Source organism: Carassius carassius, chromosome 37 (genome assembly GCF_963082965.1).
Source record: "Carassius carassius chromosome 37, fCarCar2.1, whole genome shotgun sequence".
Taxonomy (NCBI): domain Eukaryota; kingdom Metazoa; phylum Chordata; class Actinopteri; order Cypriniformes; family Cyprinidae; genus Carassius; species Carassius carassius.
Genome location: NC_081791.1, coordinates 20,496,677 through 20,517,482, shown reverse-complemented (window position 1 = coordinate 20,517,482; position 20,806 = coordinate 20,496,677). Strand labels below are relative to the sequence as shown.

At 36.2% G+C, this 20,806-nt stretch overlaps 2 protein-coding genes across 3 annotated transcripts; one reads left to right on the top strand and one right to left on the bottom strand.

The window, feature by feature from the left end:
* Positions 1-2,013: 2,013 nt before the first annotated feature.
* Positions 2,014-6,992, top strand: LOC132118336 (proteasomal ubiquitin receptor ADRM1-like). The gene is made up of 10 exons (XM_059528117.1): positions 2,014-2,165; positions 3,026-3,235; positions 3,335-3,451; positions 3,559-3,682; positions 3,895-3,972; positions 4,811-4,892; positions 4,972-5,219; positions 5,294-5,451; positions 6,364-6,466; positions 6,754-6,992. Exons 2-10 carry the CDS (start codon positions 3,026-3,028, stop codon positions 6,846-6,848), a joined length of 1,215 nt encoding a protein of 404 aa, XP_059384100.1. The 5' UTR covers positions 2,014-2,165; the 3' UTR covers positions 6,849-6,992.
* Positions 6,993-9,069: 2,077 nt separating this feature from the next.
* Positions 9,070-20,136, bottom strand: cables2a (Cdk5 and Abl enzyme substrate 2a). 2 transcript variants are annotated; one of them, XM_059528102.1, is made up of 9 exons: positions 19,564-20,136; positions 16,639-16,731; positions 14,260-14,337; positions 13,191-13,287; positions 12,857-13,025; positions 12,320-12,417; positions 11,856-11,962; positions 10,041-10,245; positions 9,070-9,886 (listed from the first exon to the last, which is right to left on the bottom strand). In XM_059528102.1, the coding sequence occupies exons 1-9, from the start codon at positions 20,091-20,093 to the stop codon at positions 9,746-9,748; spliced, it is 1,518 nt and encodes a 505-aa protein (XP_059384085.1). In that variant the 5' UTR covers positions 20,094-20,136; the 3' UTR covers positions 9,070-9,745. The 2 variants fall into 2 exon arrangements, with proteins under 2 accessions (XP_059384085.1, XP_059384084.1); XM_059528101.1 differs by having other exon boundaries at positions 12,845-13,025; positions 19,564-20,135.
* Between the last annotated feature and the right edge of the window lie 670 nt (positions 20,137-20,806).

Genomic DNA, 20,806 nt, shown 5'->3' with positions numbered 1-20,806 from the left:
ACACACACACACACACACACACAAACACACACACACACACACACACACATTCACATATATATATATATATATATATATATATATATATATATATATATATATATATTCACGTGTACCAAAAATTCTCAGAATGTGCTTCATTGTTCACATGCTTTTTGCCATACAGCAAATTTCATTCTGCAACGACTCATTTTTTTCCAGAGAAACAAATCGTAGACAATGACCTCAGTGAATCATGAAAGTGATTTTTGAAAGTGAAATTTATTTCGAAACTTTAAACAATACTGTGATTTTAACACTCACGAATCTCTGAAGCTATGCAAACATTAATGGGAATATCTGTCTGTATGAATTGTACAATTTAATGTGTCAATAAGCTCCACTGTTTATGTAAAATACTTTGGTTGACCTAGCGCAAAGGTGTCAAGCATGCTAGTACTTTTTCTGATTGTTTTTCACACTATAATAGGCTGTTTTGCACAGCCTAAAGTTGGTTAGGTGGAGAGACCGGTGTATGTGACTGCAGTGATTAATAACACTGTTATATAGTTATTAGAAATGTTTATCTACGCTTAATGAGAGCTCATTATCTATTGTGCAGCACAGGAGTATTTATCTTTAATATGTTCCATGTAGTGCATACAATTCCAAATGCCAAGCTTCGGGCCATGGCATACTTTAAATGAAAGAGTAAACTACAATTTATTTCCCTTCATTTTCTACACTATATTGTGGCATGTCTAAACCTAAATTATTTAATCTCACTATCGATGCTTACTAGTGGTAAGAAATATGAGTATTTATTCCACCAGCTTCTAACGTCAAGTCTTTTAAAGCCCTTAAAATCATGAGACATTAAAAAACAACTTATCCCCAATTGTCTCATGATTTTGTGCCATGCTTATCAGCTATTCCTGTAGCAATCACATCAAGTTAATATACAAGTAAACCTGGTCACAGTGAATGCAACTATGTAAAGTAAACATACACTGAGATTTTTCAAGTCATTCTGTCGGTGTTCTTATTAAGTTGTTGATAATGGTCGTGACACTAGGGATTGATCGTTTCTGTTGTGAATTTCACAGATAGAAGGCCATATTTAAGTCACTATGGTGCTATGATGGCTTTACATAATTGTACATGATGTACTGTGACTTTTTACTACATTTGTATAGATCACATGAAATGCACTTAAACTGTCTTTTGATCTGCTTATTTGTAAACTAGCAATATTATTAATATATGTGAGACAAATTGACAAGTATCAGTTCAAAATTTCTGACAAAACATTTGTGAGAAGCTTCAGCTTCAGGTATATGATGGTGACAATGTTTGTGAAATATTATCTGTTGTTTTGCATTAATTTGACCTAAAATGTGAACTGATCTACATCAAACTCAATGTCATTAAACACATAACAGAAAAAAAAAGTAAAACAAATTATTTCTTTCTGTCTTTATTCACCAAGCTGGTATTGGTTTAGGAGTATAATTATTTTTTTCCACTTTTTTACACTTTCATTAGATTATTCAACAATTCATTTGACTAAGAATTGCTAATGCTCAAGAGACGAGCCTTTTTCAGGGTTATTTTCTTCCCAGTTCAGACAAATGGTGTTTAAAGGACAGTAATTTACACTGTTACATGTACAGGATGACTAACACAATACAAATGCATATAATAATACAGAAGGTGACAAACAATTGCATAACAGCTGATATGGATTTCTTCCGACGTCAGTAGTCATAACTACAACGAAAATACAAGACTTACTTGAAACCTAATAGAAACATGATTCACCACTCAACATCCCTGATATCAACTGAACGATTGAGTTGCTCATGCAAGACAGGACAAGCCAGGCAAGAAACGAATTTGCCCAGCAAGTGAGTCGATCTAAAATGTTTTAACAGTGGTGAAAATGCAATTTAACACCTCTAAAAGCTTACACTTATCGCTCCAGTCTGTCTTTGACAAACTCATAATTGCACGATTCAGCGTTATAGTTTATGTGGGCATATTGACATGTGGAACGACCAATCAGAGCAAAGGATGCAGAAGCCTCCACCAATGGAACAAACGCCCCGCCCCTTTTGCTAGTATGTTTGGTCGACATCGGAAAAGTGAAAGAATTCTTAGAATTTGACTAGAAAGATAGAGAAATTGTAAGTTGTTTGTTTGTTATATACCACAATCAGCACTCATATTCGTCAGTACTGCATTTATAGATTTGTAATTTAGAAGCCAGTGTTTAAAAGCTTGGATCTTTTTTGTTTTAAATGGTTTCCTCGATACTCGCAGCGTTAGCTTCGGGTTTAGCCGCGGATCAGTTGCTCATGTTGCTCACAGATTAGTAGCTAACTAATTTTATTCTCACTTCACAATAATGCTAATGTGTTATATGTCCGTATATTATAACTTTCCTGTACATTTACTACACTGAAACAGGCAGCAGACATATGCATCTCGGACAGTGATGCTCTAGATAAGAATGCTAATCTTTTGTGCATTTTTAGTATGTTTAATTGTTATCAATTCCCCCAATATTTGTCAGGATTTGTCTATCAGCCGTTACTATTATGACATTTTTTTAATGGTTATTAGATTGAAAGATCGCATAATATATTATTATTAGTAATTTATTACTATTTACACGCGTAACCATAATTGTAACTTTGAAAATCTAGTTAGCGTTAACCTATAACTATAAAGGCCTAAATATACCCCAATTGGAAAGTGAAGGATGTTAGTGGCTGAATATATATATATATATATGTATATATATATATGTATATATATATATAAACCAGAAAATATCCCTTACAAGAAATTGTGAGACTACTGTATTATAGATTATGTTTGTTTCTAGTTCTGTTTATGTTTCTGTTAACAGCCAAATAATGAAAAGTACAGTATTGCAATTTAATATATTTTGAATATATTGTTCTACTTATATACATTATTTAGCTGTACAAACATTGCAATTTCCCTCCCTGGGATAAATTGGCTGTCTTTGTTGCTACAGATGTCGTCTGGAGCTCTGTTCCCTAGCTTGGTGTCCGGATCCCGGGGCTCATCAAGCAAATACCTGGTAGAGTTCCGTGCTGGAAAAATGACCCTGAAGGGCAGCACCGTGACCCCGGATAAGCGCAAAGGACTTGTGTACATTCAGCAGACAGACGATTCGCTCATCCACTTCTGCTGGAAGGACAGATCCACGGGGAATGTGGAGGATGTTAGTTACACGCTCATATAAACAATATTTGAATATTCCAAATTACTTTATAATGTTGATCTTAAAAATAGTAATTTTTTTCATTGTTTCTTTTACAAGGATCTGATCATTTTTCCTGATGACTGTGAGTTCAAGAGGGTCAATCAGTGCACCACAGGTCGTGTTTTTGTGCTTAAGTTTAAAGCTGGCTCCAAAAGACTCTTCTTTTGGTTGCAGGTACGCCAGGCTGAGAGCCTTCTGGCATCTAATACTGCTCATTTAAAATGTATTGTAAATATTACCTGAAATGCATCTTCTGCTATCACCCCTATTTGACCTTTCAGGAGCCTAAGACAGATAAAGATGAGGAGTACTGCAGGAAAGTGAATGAATACCTCAACAACCCACCAATACCTGGCACTCTGGGGAGTGGAGGCGGCAGCAGCCATGAGCTGTCTGCTCTTGGGGGTATTTCTGAAGTATTTTTGTCCAATGCACTGATAACCTTTCTAAACACTCATCTTAAAGCTGAAGTGTGTATTTTTTGTGTAATAATACACTTGGCACACACACACTTTGAGTTCTTAGTATTGATCATAGTGGAAAGCTTGAATGTTGTAAAGAAAATGATTGTGTTGAAAATGATGTCTTGCAACTGATACTTAAACATTATTCTCCAGGTGAAGGTGGCCTTCAGAGTCTTCTTGGTAATATGAGTCACAACCAACTAATGCAACTCATAGGACCAACTGGACTAGGTGAGTAATTATGCTGCTTTATTTTAGCTCTCTGTGACAGTATTGTTATTATTAACAAAACCTATTAAGATTTTGTTTGGTAACTGAAATGAAGCTGAAGTAAAATGAAATAAAAATATGTAAATATTAGATATTATCAGAAATATTAGATATTAGATATAAGTTTAAAAAAGGCTCAAAAATCCAAAAAGAAATCTGAAATAAACAAGTGTATTACTAAAATTAAAGAAAGTTAATAAATAAAAGATTAAATTTTAAAACAGACAATCAAAACAAAAAATATAACAAACATTATTTTTTTTTTAATTTAAACAAAAAATAAAAATGAAATCTGAAATGAATAAAATAAAAGCTAATTCAAAATATGAATACCTTAATAAATTACTATATTGTATAGTAAGCTAATATTTCATAACGTAATATTTTCTAATAATATTTTGAAATTTTATTTTATTTTTTGCATTTTTGCCTTTATTGCACAGGACAAAAGATGCTTAACAGGAAGCAATATGTGAGCAGGAAGCACATGCCATGTGTCAGAGCAAAGCCCATCGCTGTTGACTCCAATTATAATACATTTTTATGTCATCAGAATGCACGGACACTTTTGAATGATTGTCAACTATGCAAAAAAATGCTTTTTTTTTGCAACAGAAGCTAACAGAAGGGCCATTCTTACTAGCAAAACTTTGATCCCTTGTATTATCTTATGATCAAATTTCGTCTTGAATTCATATGTTTCACATATAAAGTACATGAACCCAGACGTATTTTTACAAGGTTATCTCTTCGCTGATGCCTGTCCTTGTAACATCATGAATTTATGTTTGGTCTGCAGGGGGTCTGGGGGCTCTGACAGGACCAGGTCTGGCTAGTCTGCTAGGAAGTGGAGTTCCAGCTACTAGCAGCTCATCTTCCAGGTAACAACCAGTAATCGTTGGGATATGGAAGATTGTACTTAATCCAGTGGTAATTGAAATATTCTACTTTCATCTTTAGCTCTCGTAGTCAGTCCACTGCCGCCACTCCATCATCCACCTCAGCCCCCACCCGCCTCAGCTCCTCCCAGGTTCCAAGCACACCCATAGCTCCATCAGCAGCAGTCACAGCCTCACCCGCACCCACCCCCAGCACACCTGCAGGCCCTGCTCTCTCTGCTGGAGCCGCCAGCCCATCTCAGCCCATCCAGCTGAGTGACCTGCAGAGCATCTTAGCTACAATGAACGTGCCTACAGCAGGTCAAGGAGGTGAGATCATGATGATAGTTCTCTGTAAGGTAAACCTTGGATTACATGCTGACATGTCAACTTTCTTTGTTCAGTGGACCTTGCAAGTGTTTTGACCCCTGAGGTCATGGCCCCAATTCTCACTAATGCAGAAGTGCAGCAGAGGCTCCTGCCGTACCTCCCATCTGGAGAATCCCTTCCTCAAAGTGCAGAAGAACTTCAAAACACTCTCACCTCGCCGCAGTTTCAGCAGGTTTGACTAATGCATAAAGTGATGTATAGAATTTGTTATTTTTATTTTATCAAAACACTCAAAGTTTTAATGCAGACAGAAACTGAGCATGAAAGTAAAGTTAAATAAAGGGTAAATAAATTTGGTTAAATGGGTAATTGAATTGTTAATGTTGTTCTTTGGTGATAAACCAAAGTCTTCAGCAACAAATCACATTTTGATATATAATCTAAAAACAATTTACATAATGCTACTCTAGCATCATTTTTGGTCAGGTAAAGTGTGTCCTTACTGCTGATATGTTTAATAGACACTGACAGAGTCAAAACCATAGACTGTAAAAACCCGTAGAGTCCTGAAAAGTGTTTTTGAAGCTCAAAGTGGGTGGAGCGGGCCATCGCAATCTTGGCAGCACGTCACCGTGCGTTACTCTTTGGATAATCTAAAATGGGCAAAAGGGCGGGAGCTAGCCTGACACCTAGCCCACCTAGCTTGACAGCGTTGACAGCAGCTGCAGCAATCCACCTGTCACTCAAGTGGCCACGCCCTAATTATGCAAAACTTTTAGTCTTAATATAATTTAAATGGATGAGTTATAAAATAAAAATGCACCCCCCTCACAGTTGTCACGAAGGGCAAAATTAGCTATATAGACCAAAACCACATTTTGTACCAGGCTGTAAATGTTTTTTTTCTGCTGTAAAGATGGCTATTTTAACATGGGGAGTGTATGGGACTGACTCCCTTTTGGAGCCAGCCTCTAGCGGCCAGTTGATGAATTGAAGTTTTAGTCACATCATTGGTGCATCTCCAATTGTGTACACTTAGTAAATTAATTTCAAGACAAGTTTATTAGCATAACTGCTCTTGGACCAGGTAGTTTTTTACAATATATCTTCTAATATTCATCAGCACTCTTTCTGGGTTTTGTAGGCTATGAGTATGTTCAGTAGTGCCCTGGCATCAGGGCAGTTGGGGCCTTTGATGAATCAGTTTGGATTACCTACAGAAGCCGTAGAGGCGGCCAATAAAGGAGGTCAGTATATTTCAAATGTACACAAACTGATCTGGTTCATTCCATTTCTAAACTTGTTCACACAATATATAAATATATACATTCCTCTCTCCCAGACATCCTTCCGATAAGTCTGTGGTTTATACAGAATGTCCTTACAAGGGCAAAACTGGATACACTCTAAAGTATCCACACAATTGTTTTTGACTAGATTTACATAAATAGTGTAATAAAAAACATGAGATTTTAAGAAAGAAAAGAACATTCCTAAAAATGATGGAATGGCCGTTTTCTTAATTTTTTTGTAGATGTGGAAGCATTTGCCAAGGCCATGGAAGGTGAAGGCAAGTCGAATGAAGGAGGAGACAAGAAAGATGATGAGGAGGACATGAGTTTGGATTAGGCAATTTTCTACATTCATAAAAGTTCAAAAGTTGTACTTTTTTCCCTCACTGTAGAGCTTCCAGAGCATCATGTTGTCAAGTTAAATTTCAAGTTAAAGGTAATGTTTTCTTTTAAAGGGATAGTTCACACAAAAATAAAAATTCTGTCATTGAAAATGTAGATATTTTTAATGAAACCTGAGTTTTCTGTTACTCAATTGAAGATCTAGATAAAGTGATCATATACCTTCTCAAGACTTGGATTAAACTACTTGATTCATAAAGATTTGTTTTAAAACACTTTTGGATGTTTTACGTTTTGGTTACTTGGACTTGCTTTTCAAGGATTTGGAATGAAATGAGGGTGAATAAAAATAAGAATTATTTGGTGAAAAATTACTTTAAACACTTTTTTTTCTATACTGGGATGTACATTTAAAAAAATGTGCAGAATAGATAGGGTTAATTAAGGTGAAAATGCCAAGTTGAATGTACTTTCAACATTTCTCTGTTTGAACAGCCTCACATAGCTACTACTTGCTTTACTATTGGTATTGGGGTGTGAATACCTTTATGTCTGAACTATAGATATTTCACATTTCTATTTTAATCAGGTGGTCTTATACTGTTATTAAAACCCTTTTCCAAATAAAGAAACTTGCATCAACAGGTAAATTGTTTTTGATGAGTTTAAATTGAAAAAAAAAAAAACTCCACAGGCTTCTGAAACAATTAAAAACATCCTTATAAATGCAAATAGAAAAAAACACAAAGACACGGCATCTACACAGCACAGCATATAGGACCATCTGACCAGTTCAGTCCAAACTAAAGCCTAGCTCACACCACCCAATAAACACCTACATACAGTGGTTTTTGGTTCAGTGTTAACCCCGTTGGCGTTTAATCAAGCAGTGCAAACTATCCTCACATTATTCTATGACATACTGCTAAAATAGACAATTTGAAAAATAAAGCTTTTGAAAGAATTTCATAGACACCATAAAACACCGTATTCTCATGCAGAAGGTCACAGGATTCCCTCACAGTGCTTGTACCATTCCACATCCTCGAAGCTTGTATCACAGGAATCAATGTATTCACATACAGTAAGATTTCAATCAACACTTCACATGGTTTTCCAACCAGATCTACAGTCACATTCATAACAGGTCAAGGAGTGTGATTACTCAGTATCAAAAAGATTAGAGAGACAAGATGTGTGAAAAACAATGTGGCAGCAGAACCATACTGACACGTGTAATAGAAAAGGCACTTCATTCTTCAATGCTCAGTGAAGATTAACACTTTGAAGAAATAGTTATGTATGATTACCCACAATTCTCTCCAATTCAATTACCCTCTCATAGTTGATCATTTGTCTTAGCAGTGTAAATTTTGACCAGTCTGAATCCCTGAGGGTAGGAAGCAAGTGCACCATACAGAGCCATTGTGTAAAAAAAAAAAAAAACACCACTAGATGGTGGCTATGTGCTTCTGCTTCTTAGTCAAAAAAATAAAAAAAAAATAAAAATCATATGGGCTACAGAAATCAAATGTAATCCGGATGTGATACTGTCCAGGTTCTGAAAGTAAACTGGCCACTCCTATGCTGTATAAACATTTCCAAAGAAGAATATCGGAAATAAAAGATAAGACGATATTGTATGAACACTAACCAAGAAGTTTCAGAAAGGTTAGGTCATATTCAACACTGCACAACACAAAACAGTCTCACTCAGTCAAGGAGGAAACGCCACGTTCTCCTGTGACCAAATACACAACAGCTTTATATACAGATGTGGTTATTTGTACAACCTACTGTACCGTTTGAAATGTGCTCAATGTTGCACATAAAAAAAACAGGACACAGTAGGATGCTAAAATTTAAAGATTTCATCACTGTAATTGTCACAGCTGTGCATTGGAACTGAGAAAACCATTACAAAACACTAAAGTCAAGACATTCAAAAACACTTGTATCTATAAGAAAAAACAAGTGGTAAATGGTTCAGTTTCTCTGAACATTTGATTAACTGTTTAAAATGGCACTCACATATTCAAAAGACGTTTTTACATTCACTGTTACCTAAAATGCATTGCGGTGTGTCAAAGAATATCATATCACTGTTAAACCACAGACTGGTTAGTAAATGTTAAATGACAAAAAAAAAAAAAAGGAGAGAGATAAAAGCACAATTAATGTGCCCGTTAAATGTCATCTCTAACATAGAGTGCCTGGCTGGAAACGCATCGGAATGCCACACATACCCCAAAACTCATCGAAAAGGGGGGGAAAAAAAGGTAAAAAAACACGTATGTAAAGAATCATAAAAAATATATTCAGTATTCATAAATTATGAACTCTAATAAAATTAAGGTCCATAAAAAAAAATATTGCATAAATAAAGGGGTGCATGAAGGAAAAAGCTTTGATAAATGGTGGTTAATGAGCATTTGTGGTATATAAAAAAAGAAAAAAAAAAGAAATAATGGATAAAAATGATCAGAGCTTAAAGTAAGCCTCTCCCTAGATGTGTTTGATTTATAAAATCAGTTCTATGAAGGACGTAAACAAGTGAAGATGGAGTGCAGAGACCACTGGACATAGCTGAGAGAAAATACCACTGATCCATTTAATCAATAAATAACACAAATAACCTTCTAGAACTGCCATAAGACATGAGCATCATCTCTCTCGTATTCATGCATCTCTTAAAGACACAGCTCACCCTCAAAATGAAAATTCTGTTATCCTTTTCTCACCCTCATGTTGTTCCAAAAATATACGAATTACTTTGTTCTGTGAAACATACAGCAAAAGATATTAAGTCAAACAGGTTTTGAAACAATGTGAGTCAATGATGACCGTATTAATAATATTTGGTGAACTATCCCTTTAAGGGCCCTCTCCATTTCAGCCCTGCTGCACCAGTCTGCGATAGTGAGGCATGACCTTGCTGTCTGGGAGGTAGAGAGCCATCTCTAAAGCAACCAGAACAGTGAACTCCAGGGAAATCAACTCCTTGCTATTTATTCGGAAACGCTCCTCCAACCTCTGTTCAGGGTCAGGCAGATCGAAAAAGAGAAGAAATAGGTAGGGCGGAAGAGAGAGAATCAGTGCATAAATCATATTAACCAAGAACACATGAAGCATATAGCTATAACTAATGGTTAAGTCTCTGAATTAAATGAATCATTAAGACACTTACATCAATCAGTTGCTTGACCTCTTGTTTCTTGAGGTCGCTGCTGATCTTGGCAGCTAATAAAACACAAGCTGCAGACACCAGCTTTCGGTTGTGCTTGTTCAGCCTCCCTTGCAGAACCAGCTTTTCAAAGTAAACATAAGCCATAGCTATGGTAACCGGCTGTAGGCCACACTCCTCGCTCACTGAGCGCATCTCCCGTTTCAAACTGTGGTGGACATTAAAAAGAGGAGAAAAAGAAGTTTGCAAACTTAGGATCAATTTACAACATGCCCCTTGTTGTGTTAATTCATTCAACCAAATCTAAAATTTGACTGCGATAGTGCTTTGCTAAAGACCCTATAAAAATAGATTCATGGGCAGCATTTCTTTCCTGTGTTCATATATTTTCGATTAAACTAGGGATGCATTCAGTAAATTTCTGGCTGATGCAATAAGTTTAATGCAATAATAGTGTGACAAGTGGGGCAAGGCAGAGGGCCGTGGGAACGGAGCGAGGCCGGTGGAGTGATTGGGAAATGAGCAACACCTGCGACACTCACCGGTCTCGAGTCACCACGGAGAGGATCGGAAGAATACAAAAGAGGAGCGACGTCAGTGAAGGATGAGAGAGGACCAGGCCCTGGGCTTTGTTTTGTTTTTGGTTTTTGTTTGTGTGTAACAGTTGTCCGCGAGGGGCTGTTACGCTCTTTTGTTTATTTTGTAATTAAAGTTTTATTTGAATGTCCGGCGGTTTCCTGAAGCTGCTCCCGACGAGCTGGATGGCGCCTTGAATGGCTGACACCGCAGTCGGTGTGTGAATGGGTGAATGTGAGGCAAATTGTAAAGCGCTTTGGATGGCCATGTGGTCTGTTGAAAGCGCTATATAAATGCAGTCCATTTATTTACCATTTTCCGCCTCCTCCTTTCCGATGATTTTGAAGTTTGTAGAGTGTTACAAATAGTTTTCAAGCCCTAGCCAATAACTGAATAAATATAGATTTTACGATTTGCAAGATTTGTTTTTAAAGATGATGGTAAAGGCAACTATCTAACAATATAAACATAGAAATATAAGAAATAAACATGCATAAATACAATTACTTACAGACATGGTCCAAAGCAACTAGTGCTGTCAAACGATTAATCAAGATTAATCACATTCAAAATAAACTTATATATAAATATATTTAATAAATAAACACAACATTTTCTTAAATATATACATGCATGTGTGTCTATTTACATATGTGACCCTGCATGACAAAACCAGTCTTAAGTCGCTGAGGTATATTTATAGCAATAGCCAAAAATACATTGTATGGGTCAAATTATTGATTTTTCTTTTATGCCAAAACTCATTAGTACATCAAGTAAAGATCATGTTCTATTAAGATATTTTGTAAATTTCCTACCGTAAATATACCAAAACTTAATTTTTGATAAGTATTACACATTGCTAAGAATTCATTTGGACAATTTTAAAGGTGACTTACTTTCTCAGTATTTAGATTTCTTTGCACACCGAGATTCCATATTTTCAAATAGTTGTATCTCGGCCAAATATTCTCCAATCCTAACAAACTAATATCTCAATGGAAAGCTTATTTATTCAATGTTCAGATGATGTATACATTTCGATTTCGAAAAGTTGACCTTTATGACTGGTTTTGTGTTCCTTGGTCACATATATTTACACACATAATAAATATAACACAGACAGTACACACACATTATGTAAACAAAAACTTATTTTGGATGCGATTAATCATTTGACAGCACTAGAAGCAACAAAACCGAGGTATTTAACCATTTTATTTTATATAAAAATGACTTTACCTTCTGATTTTGCTGAGTGTCAGCTTTATGTGAGGAAACTTTTCCTTGAATGTCTCGTTCATGTCTTTCTTCAGGTCAGATGGTTTCACGTACTCAATAACCGTTGCCTGGAGGGGACAAGGACAGTCTTATAGTTGTCGTAAAAATAATGTATGGGTTTTTATGGCTACTAAAACACAACTGTGGCTGCCAGTATTTAGCTTTTACAGCTAAAGCCTAGTCAGCTGTGATACATAAGATAGCATACTTCATGCCTGTAGCTCTTAGACCATACTGAGCCCTTAGGGTTATCATATGACATGCTGGTGTGATCTGATATAGTTCATAAACTGGGTTCAAGGATTATGAATCACTATCATGCTGTAGTGCAACTAAAATATCCTTGCAAAGCATTTTCATTGGCATCATGCTAAAAGAGATTATTGAAACGGTGTTGGTTAAAACTTTTCAATCAAGGAGCTTACCACATAAGATGCGAAAATTAAGACTCGCTTATGTTTCCCACAAGGCCACTGCGGGTCACTGAGTAAGTTGGGGTCATAGTCTGATAGCTCGTCCACACCTAGCAAGAGTTACAGCATTAAACATGTTTGTTTTTTAAAGAAATGAATACTTATGCTCAGCAAGGATGCATTATATTTATCAAACGTGACAGTTAAGTCATTCAGAAATAATGTTACAAAAGATGCCTGTTTCAAATAAATGCTGTCCTACTGAACTTTCCATTCATCAAAGAATTCTGAAACAAAATGCAAAGTTTCCACAAAAATCTAAAGCAGCACAACTGTTTTTAACACTGATAATATTAAAAAGTTTCTTGAACAGCAAATCAGCGTATTAGAATGATTTCCGAAGGGTTGTGGGACACTAAAGACTGGAGTAATTGCCATCAAAGGAATAAATTGCAATTTAAAATTTTTAATTGTAATTTAATTATATTGTAATATTTCACAATATTGTTTTTACTGTACATAATGTACGTAACTGACCATGAAACACACCAGTATCCTGTCCAACTGTGCTGTTGATTCGTGAAGGGGTGAAGTTCTTCTGCCCATTAATACGGTTGCGAGACATTGGCATCTGAGCTGTACTGATGTCAGGTGGGCCGACGCTCTTCTGCCTGACCAAGGCATTAGTTGGAAGCAGAAAACGGGCATATGATACTGTCTGCAACACAAAACATTTCAATGCTATCAGCGAAAATATAGACAAATACATTGTGCAAAACACACACCCAGTGACCCGGTATTGCACCTTGCACAATAATGCTTTTAAACAGAAGGTTTCTAAGGCACATAATCATGCCTTTGCTCAATCTTCTTAGAGAAATACCTTTCCAAAGTCCACCTCCACTCCCTCCAGGCCAGGGACCATATCAACTCCACCACCAGAAGAGTGTCTCTGTCTCTGGGCTTCTAGTTTAGAGTCACTGCAGGGGGTTGATCAAATATTAACAGTCAGAATTTAATAAGTTTTATTCAGATATTGAGATAAAGAATCCTCTGTCTTATTGCTGTTTGTTTGGTGCAAAGACACTGTTAATATAGCAGCATCAGGCCTCAGTAGACTGCTTATAATCTGGTCCGTTTGTAAATACAGTACACAGTTATATTAAAGCTTAAAATGATACAGCAGCACATCTTTAAGAAGTGATAAAGCACATTGACTAAATTATATTAAAAAAAAAGAAAAAAAAAGATATGATTGGATATTTGACAGGTGGACAAATCACTGTGATCTCTGGACTGCCAAAACCAAAATTGGAGTCCTACACAAAGCTCAATGACACATTATGCATGTAATTTATGTACATTTAAATCTTACATTAACAGAGCCACATCATATTTTTTTATTGTTTATGTTTTCATGACAATTTTACAGCCCCCCCCCCCTTTTTTTAAATGTGTGAAAGTGCTTTGCTCCTCTAAGACACATGCTGATGATTTTCTGTCGAGCTACATTGATCCTATGTATTCAATTCAGAAAATAATCCACACTAGAAAGTGCAGCAAAAAAAAAAAAAAAAGAATAAACCTTTTTGGACTGGGGATGATGTTTTGAGGTCTACAAATTCCGTCATATTTTCCTTCCATATAAATCCCTTTTTAAATGATCAAGAAAAATTTGATCCCATGTGAGATGACACCATTAAAGAGTGTGAGGTAAACTGAAGATCATAAAATATTATACATTTAAAAGTTTGGGGTCGGTAAGATTTTAATGTTGAAGAAAGTATATTATACTCATCAAGGCTAATTAATCATTTATGTTGGAACATTATATTTCATCATCCAGCCTTAAAAAAAGAAAGAAATAAAAGAACAGCTGATTTGTCCATCCATCATGTATGGGTTTGCATGATATGTAATGAGTTGTTTGGCTGACTGTGGTGGCTATGTACCTGATGTGATAACTCTCTCCATAGGGCAATACAGAGAAAGCAGCACACAGGGATCTCTTGGCACAAATCAGCACAATCCTACAGGACACAGATGGCAAGTGCACACAGAACAGACAACATCAGTCACCTAAACATCAAACCATCACATACACCAGCCATGTTTACACCACAACAAGAGCATATGGGTCACAACAGCATGCAGCACAATGCAAATGAGAGATCTTCTAGCCCTGGAATGACATTGGTGACAAAATTAGTCAAAAAAAAAAAAAAAAAAAAGGCAGGCCATTCTTCAAGCACAAATCCAAATATTAAAGCAGCATGTAGCTTTCTGTCACAGCAGATTGACTCAGCAGGACCAAATCTAATTACAGCAAACCCTGTCACATTTCCCAGGGGTCTGAACAGCATCGCAATTAACAGGACTGCAGTTTGTGACACAGGATGTGCTCAATGAGGTCCAGGGGACCATATGAGGCTGGAGTTGAATATGCATATGAGTGAAGGTGTGATTTCATGGTTGATGATGTAATGCACGTTGAGTAAAAAGAAAAAAAAGGAGTTAAGTTCAGCATAATATTCAAGATCATATCAGAAAATAACACCTGCACTGTGCGTTTGTCTTTATTTCCTTAACATGTGTAAATTAATCACCTATATATATATATATATATATATATATATATATATATATATATATATATATATATATATATATATATATATATATAGGTGTCATAGGTTGTATATAGGTCATAATCTTTTATAAAGCAAGTAAAAAAAAAACAACTAAAAAATGCAGGATTCAAAAGTCAAACGAGCCAATTGGGTTTATGGCACTTTTTACCAGAAGAGCTAAGTTAATTAGAAAGAGAAAGAAAAGGAATCAGGGAGGAAAACACTTTTGGACGCTTTTGTCTTACGTAACTGAGTTTCATTACATTTGAATGGTTCTTGCCAAGGTGCAGTTCTACTTTCAGAAGATGCCATTGCTATATAAGGTATCCATTCCAGATGAATTTAATTCAGCCCAGTTGTTCCTCATGTAGGCAGACACATCTATCCCTCATTTCGTCTGTGTAAGAACCTAAGTGAGTTATCCCAGTGAGTTCTTATGCCAGTTATTAAGTTAGCTAAGGAATCACAGGGTCTGTCTCACTTAGCATAAGAGCACACTGCAGTTATATAAGATAGAACTTTACTGCCTGAGGAAACAGTCCAGCATCCACTTCACCAGCATCTTTTTTTTATATATATTCACCCTATCTGACACAAGCCCAGTATGGACTATCTGAACACCTCCATTCTACAGAAGTTGTTGATAAGAAAGTGATAGTAAAGGATTGGGCTAACATGACCAATTATATTTGAAATCAATTTTTGAAAATTACAAATAAAATAAATACATTATACAAGATTAGGTTAATGTAAAACAAACAAAAAACAAATTAAAATTGGTAGAAAGTGCTAATAATGGATCAGCCTAAATTAGCGGTCTTCAACAGAGAACCAATTATTGTTTAAAATTATTTTGGAAAATGAAAAATTAACGCATAAAAAAAACGCATTCAACAAATAGAGATAGAAAGTGCTAATAAAAAATCAGCCTAAATCAGGGGCCTTAAACAGAGGAACAATTGTTTGAAATAAATAAAATAAAATAGCATTCAAGTTAACTTAAATGAATAATTTAATTAATAAAATAATAATAATAATAATTCATTACATTTATATAGCGCTTTTCTAGGCACTCAAAGCGCTTTACATAGACAGGGGGTATCTCCTCATCCACCACCAGTGTGCAGCATCCACCTGGATGATGCAACGGCAGCCATAGTGCGCCAGAACGCCCACCACATACCAGCTTACTGGTGGAGAGGAGACAGAGTGATGAAACCAATCAGCAGATATGGGGATTGTTAGGAGGCCATGATGGTCGGAGGCCAATGGGCGAATTTAGCCAGGATGCCGAGGTCACACCTCTACTCTTTTCGAAAGACATCCTTGGATAAGTAAAGAATAAGTAAAGAAACTAAAAATCAAAGGTTTCCTTGTCCCTTCAAAAAATTAATAAAAATGAATATGCATTAATTTGACTTAATGATTACATAATAGTTCAATTGGCTTTGAAATGCAAGAATCATAAAGTATGTAAAATTGTAATTACATTACTATGTTGCTACAGTATATGCATGTTATTATTGGTCAGCCTCAAAAAGCCAATCTGTTTTATTTGTGCTCTAAATCTCCTTAGCTTGAAAAAGCTTGAAGACCCCTGGTCTAAACTGGACTTGCATATACAGACTATTTATTCAAAAAGAAAACAAATAAAGCTCCTACTCACAGGGAAAATATTTCCCATCACACCCGCCAACTCACCTGCTCCCTCGAGTGTCATACTGTCTCATATTCTTGATGAAATGCACCTTCTTGGAAACCTTTGGCCCTGGAGACCCAGAGAGGTTACGTGTCCTGCAACAAGAATTAAATAAAATTTAGAGATAAATGCATGTGGCTTGCTTCAATTTGTATATACTTAGAGAAAAACTGTGATGGATTAAAAGCAAAAGCGTAAGTCTTGACTATAAATTATGGTCACCCGTCCAGCATCCGTCCATCAGCAGACCTTACATAAAAAGGCAACAGAACAGGAGAGAGATGAAAGGCAAGCAACAAAAAAGACAAACAGGAAATGATGTGCATGTGTACTTCAGCGAGATCATGAGGCTCGCAGGGTTCCTACAGGGTTTGGAAAAGTATGGAATTTGATTTAAGTAATTTCCAGCTCTGGAAAAATATTTGCATTTCCAGGCTTTTACCCCTATTTATTTATTATTTTTTTTTTTTTTATAATAGAAATTACAAAATTTAATGAAAATAAAGTTATTATACAAGTGGCGGCAGCTGTTTAGTGATTCTTTAGTGATTGTCAAACATGACTGCTGCACTCGGTGCAAGGTACACTTCTTCATTTTGCATTATGGACAACTTCTCACAATATTCTTAGCACCATATTAAATAGCCTTAAGGACCTTTGCAAAAAGGAAAAAAAAATCTACAGACATACTTTTATTTACGCAAGAGAAACCATTACACTTAGCACACAATGCATACTGAGCCACATATTGTGCCATCAGCCCATTTCGCGGTGTGGTTTTTTGGCCACCACAGAATATGTATTAAAGAGACCTATAGGGCCTTGAAATATGACATACTGCCCTAAGACACATTTTGAACACTTTTTTTTATAAAACCAGTGTTTTTTATGGACCCTTGAACTTGGTAAAAAGGACAATGCACACAGCTATAATATGCTATTCAGCCCATTTCGTGTCATGGTTTTTACACCACCGCAGAGGCTAAACTGGACATAAGGCCTTGATATTAGTGGTACTACTATAAGTAAAGCCAAATTCTGAGCAAGCAGCTCTCTATTAATTCATGTGCAATGCATCCATGCTCTTGCTTTATTTTTAGCAAGATGACAGTGATACACAAAGGAAATGGGTTATATAAAACTAGAAACTGTGTAAGCATGCAAAACAATTCCCATGCACATTTTCTCATTTCTCAATGGCACAAAAAAGTTCCTTGTGTGCATGCAAAAGTCTTTTTTTTATTAATATTAAGGTCTCTGTATATTTACTTGTATGTTTCTATCACTTCAAGAATATCAATGAAAAAAAACTGAAAAAAAATTCTAATTTATGTTAAATAAGGGCCAAAAATAAATCTGGAAATTTGAGTCTGGAAAAGTATGGAATTTTGAAATGGAAAGTGTGTAGGAACCCTTCGGTTCACATGAGTAAGACAGGCAGATAATGCTTGTTGTGATTGCTTGATAGCCTTTAGACTGACTCAGCAGCCCCTTTTTTATCTACTCTGACAGCAGTGATATCCTATCATCATATACAAACCTTCCATCTGTCCTATGGGTTTTCCTAAACACTGTCTCTGTTCTCATAGTTACAAATGACTTTTATAGTGGGAGAGCTCACTCATTACACTGCATATAGGCTAACTGTCAAGCACTTAACTCACTCTTCATTTTTAATTCATAATTTTATCCATCAGACAGTAGAACACATTTTATCACCGAGACATTTAATTTCGTCCATAGGAGTCCGATTCATTTATGAATGACTCTTATAATTCGAATCACAAAACACATGGCGCGGCCTGAGTAGTCCGAATCCCAACAGAATGACTCTTATGAGCAGGTTCTTTCAGTGAATCAAAAAACATACAGCGCGACCCCAGCACTCCGCTTTCTGAATAAATGAGTCCTATCCGATTGCTAATTAAAAATATACTCGACTTACAGTAAATATCTACGTCCAAATAAATATCCATTAAATGTCTGACTCACAAACGAATGAGTATTATGAGTGAGTGAATCAAAAACATGCAGCGCGACTAAAATAGACTACCGAGCAACGACTGCTTCACTTCAAAAACACTAACAGTTAGCCAGTCAAATAAATTGCTGAATTATTTGACACACTTAATGAACTGCAAATTATTATTTTCCTTAAGTCAAAAATATACCAATAATAGATGGGTTACTTATGTCTCGTGAGATGCAAACCAATGCAAGTTAGCTGATTTATAAAATAGTTACAGATACACATTATGGTTTTGGCTGTATTTTTCCCAAACATGTTTCATTTAAACCACTACACAAGAACTGCATCTATTAAGGATTCAAAACCAGAGATTCCCACCAAGAACTATTCGTCTTAACAGGTTATCAAATATTTCGCAGAAATATTTACAAACAGTAGCCAAATATTTCGCAGAAATATTTACAAACAGTAGCCAAATATTTCGCAGAAATATTTACAAACAGTAGCCAAATATTTCGCAGAAATATTTCATGTCAAATTCATGCCTTGAAAACAAGACCTCGCTTCAAAGAAAATGAAAGTTGTAGACAATAACGCGGAAGTCAGCAATTCCCCTTATAGATCTGTTTGTTTTGTTCTGTTTCTCGTGTTGTAACGTAGGCTACTGTTTGTAACACTGCTTCAAAAGTCATAATCGAATGTAAACACTGGTAACAACAGGCCAGATGAATGTTCTAGCCACAAAATCAGAACCTTGATACGATTTTGGAATAAACATATAGCTTTCATAAGCCTAATATTTAGAATTGTTTATAACCTTTACAAAAGAACGTTGCATCACACATTAACTCAATATTTGTTATGAATGGTGTCATTTATGCATACAATACCAGCCAATGAATAAATGTCAAAACTCGTTTCACTGTTTGCTAACCTGCATGACAAAAACAAAACTCACCTTTGTCGGGGATCAGGCACAGGATTAGATCCCGGGAATTGGCCGGGTGATTTACTATATGATAAAACCGGATTCACCGGTCCAGAGGTCGGTGAAAGCGGGGGTGCCTGGACTGACAAGGGATCTGTTCGTCCATCCTCCGTGAAAACGTCGCAGCTCCCTTGATTGAATGCTGGAGGAGCACTCAGAGGAGCAGGGTAAGTGTTAGTGCTCGGAAGAGGGGTCGCTGCTCCCCCGCTGATGGTGGAGGATGACACTTGGGTGAATGTTCCGTAGCTGCTTGTTGTCGCCGGAGGGAGACCCGTCACCGCCGTCGCGCCGACATCCACACACCGGCTCTCGGCTTCTCTGGGACCAGCGATTCCATTGCTGAGGTTGTGAACCGGTCTTCCGTCCAAAGATATATTTGTGAGAAACAATAGTGCTGCTTGTCTGCGACGGGAATCCCGGCTTTTTCGTAGGTGTTCTTTGTGTGGTCTGGCTGAATTAGCCTTCGGACAGCCGCGAGAACCGCAAGCTGCGGCCGCCATTCTACTGTGAGTAAGCTAAAAGCAGACAGACCTATTAGACCGGCGGAGGGACTGGTCACGCCCTTGGCACGCTATTGGTCCAAATCACGGACACTTGCATATAAAAGAGCCTTTGCCTCAGCGGATTGGACGAGAGTTCTTGGTTCACAAATTTGTACAATAATTTTGCTTCAAATGTACAGGAGGACGTAAGAAATATGACGGACATCTGTTGCTGTCTTTGATTAATAATTTATATATTTTTTAATGAGAATGATACTTGAAATGAACAATTTAACATATTCGTATATTATTATTATTTTAATTTGTATTTATTTTATTTACTCGTATATTACTTTTTTTTTAAATATAATTATATAATATAAGATTATAATATGAATTCCTATAAATTAATTATATTAATATTAATTTATATAATAATAAAAAATATGCATTAATTTCACCCTTAACTATCAGCAAGCGCCCCACTGTGAATCCTATCTAATTTCTTAGGGGAATATGTTTGCCTAAACAAATGTACAATAGCAACAAATCTTCAATCTACAATCTCTTTATATATCAGCTTCACATTATGCTGTAAATTCAGTGCTGGCTATAAGCCTTTGCTAAACTCTAAGTTTCAGAGCAGCTCATTACAAGAGTTAACGTATACGGTTCATTCTGTTATGTAAATATGCAGTGTGATGTCTGCAACAGCTCGTGGGATAATACAA

Coding starts and splice junctions, on each gene's coding strand:
- LOC132118336 (XM_059528117.1), top strand. CDS start 3,026: ATGTCGTCTGGAGCTCTGTTCCCTAGCTTGGTGTCCGGATCCCGGGGC. Junction 5,220..5,293: donor GCCTACAGCAGGTCAAGGAG/GTGAGATCATGA, acceptor TTCTTTGTTCAG/TGGACCTTGCAAGTGTTTTG. Junction 6,467..6,753: donor AGAGGCGGCCAATAAAGGAG/GTCAGTATATTT, acceptor ATTTTTTTGTAG/ATGTGGAAGCATTTGCCAAG.
- cables2a (XM_059528101.1), bottom strand. CDS start 20,093: ATGGCGGCCGCAGCTTGCGGTTCTCGCGGCTGTCCGAAGGCTAATTCA. Junction 13,288..14,259: donor GGAGAGAGTTATCACATCAG/GTACATAGCCAC, acceptor AACCCCCTGCAG/TGACTCTAAACTAGAAGCCC. Junction 13,026..13,190: donor TGGAGGTGGACTTTGGAAAG/GTATTTCTCTAA, acceptor TTTGTGTTGCAG/ACAGTATCATATGCCCGTTT.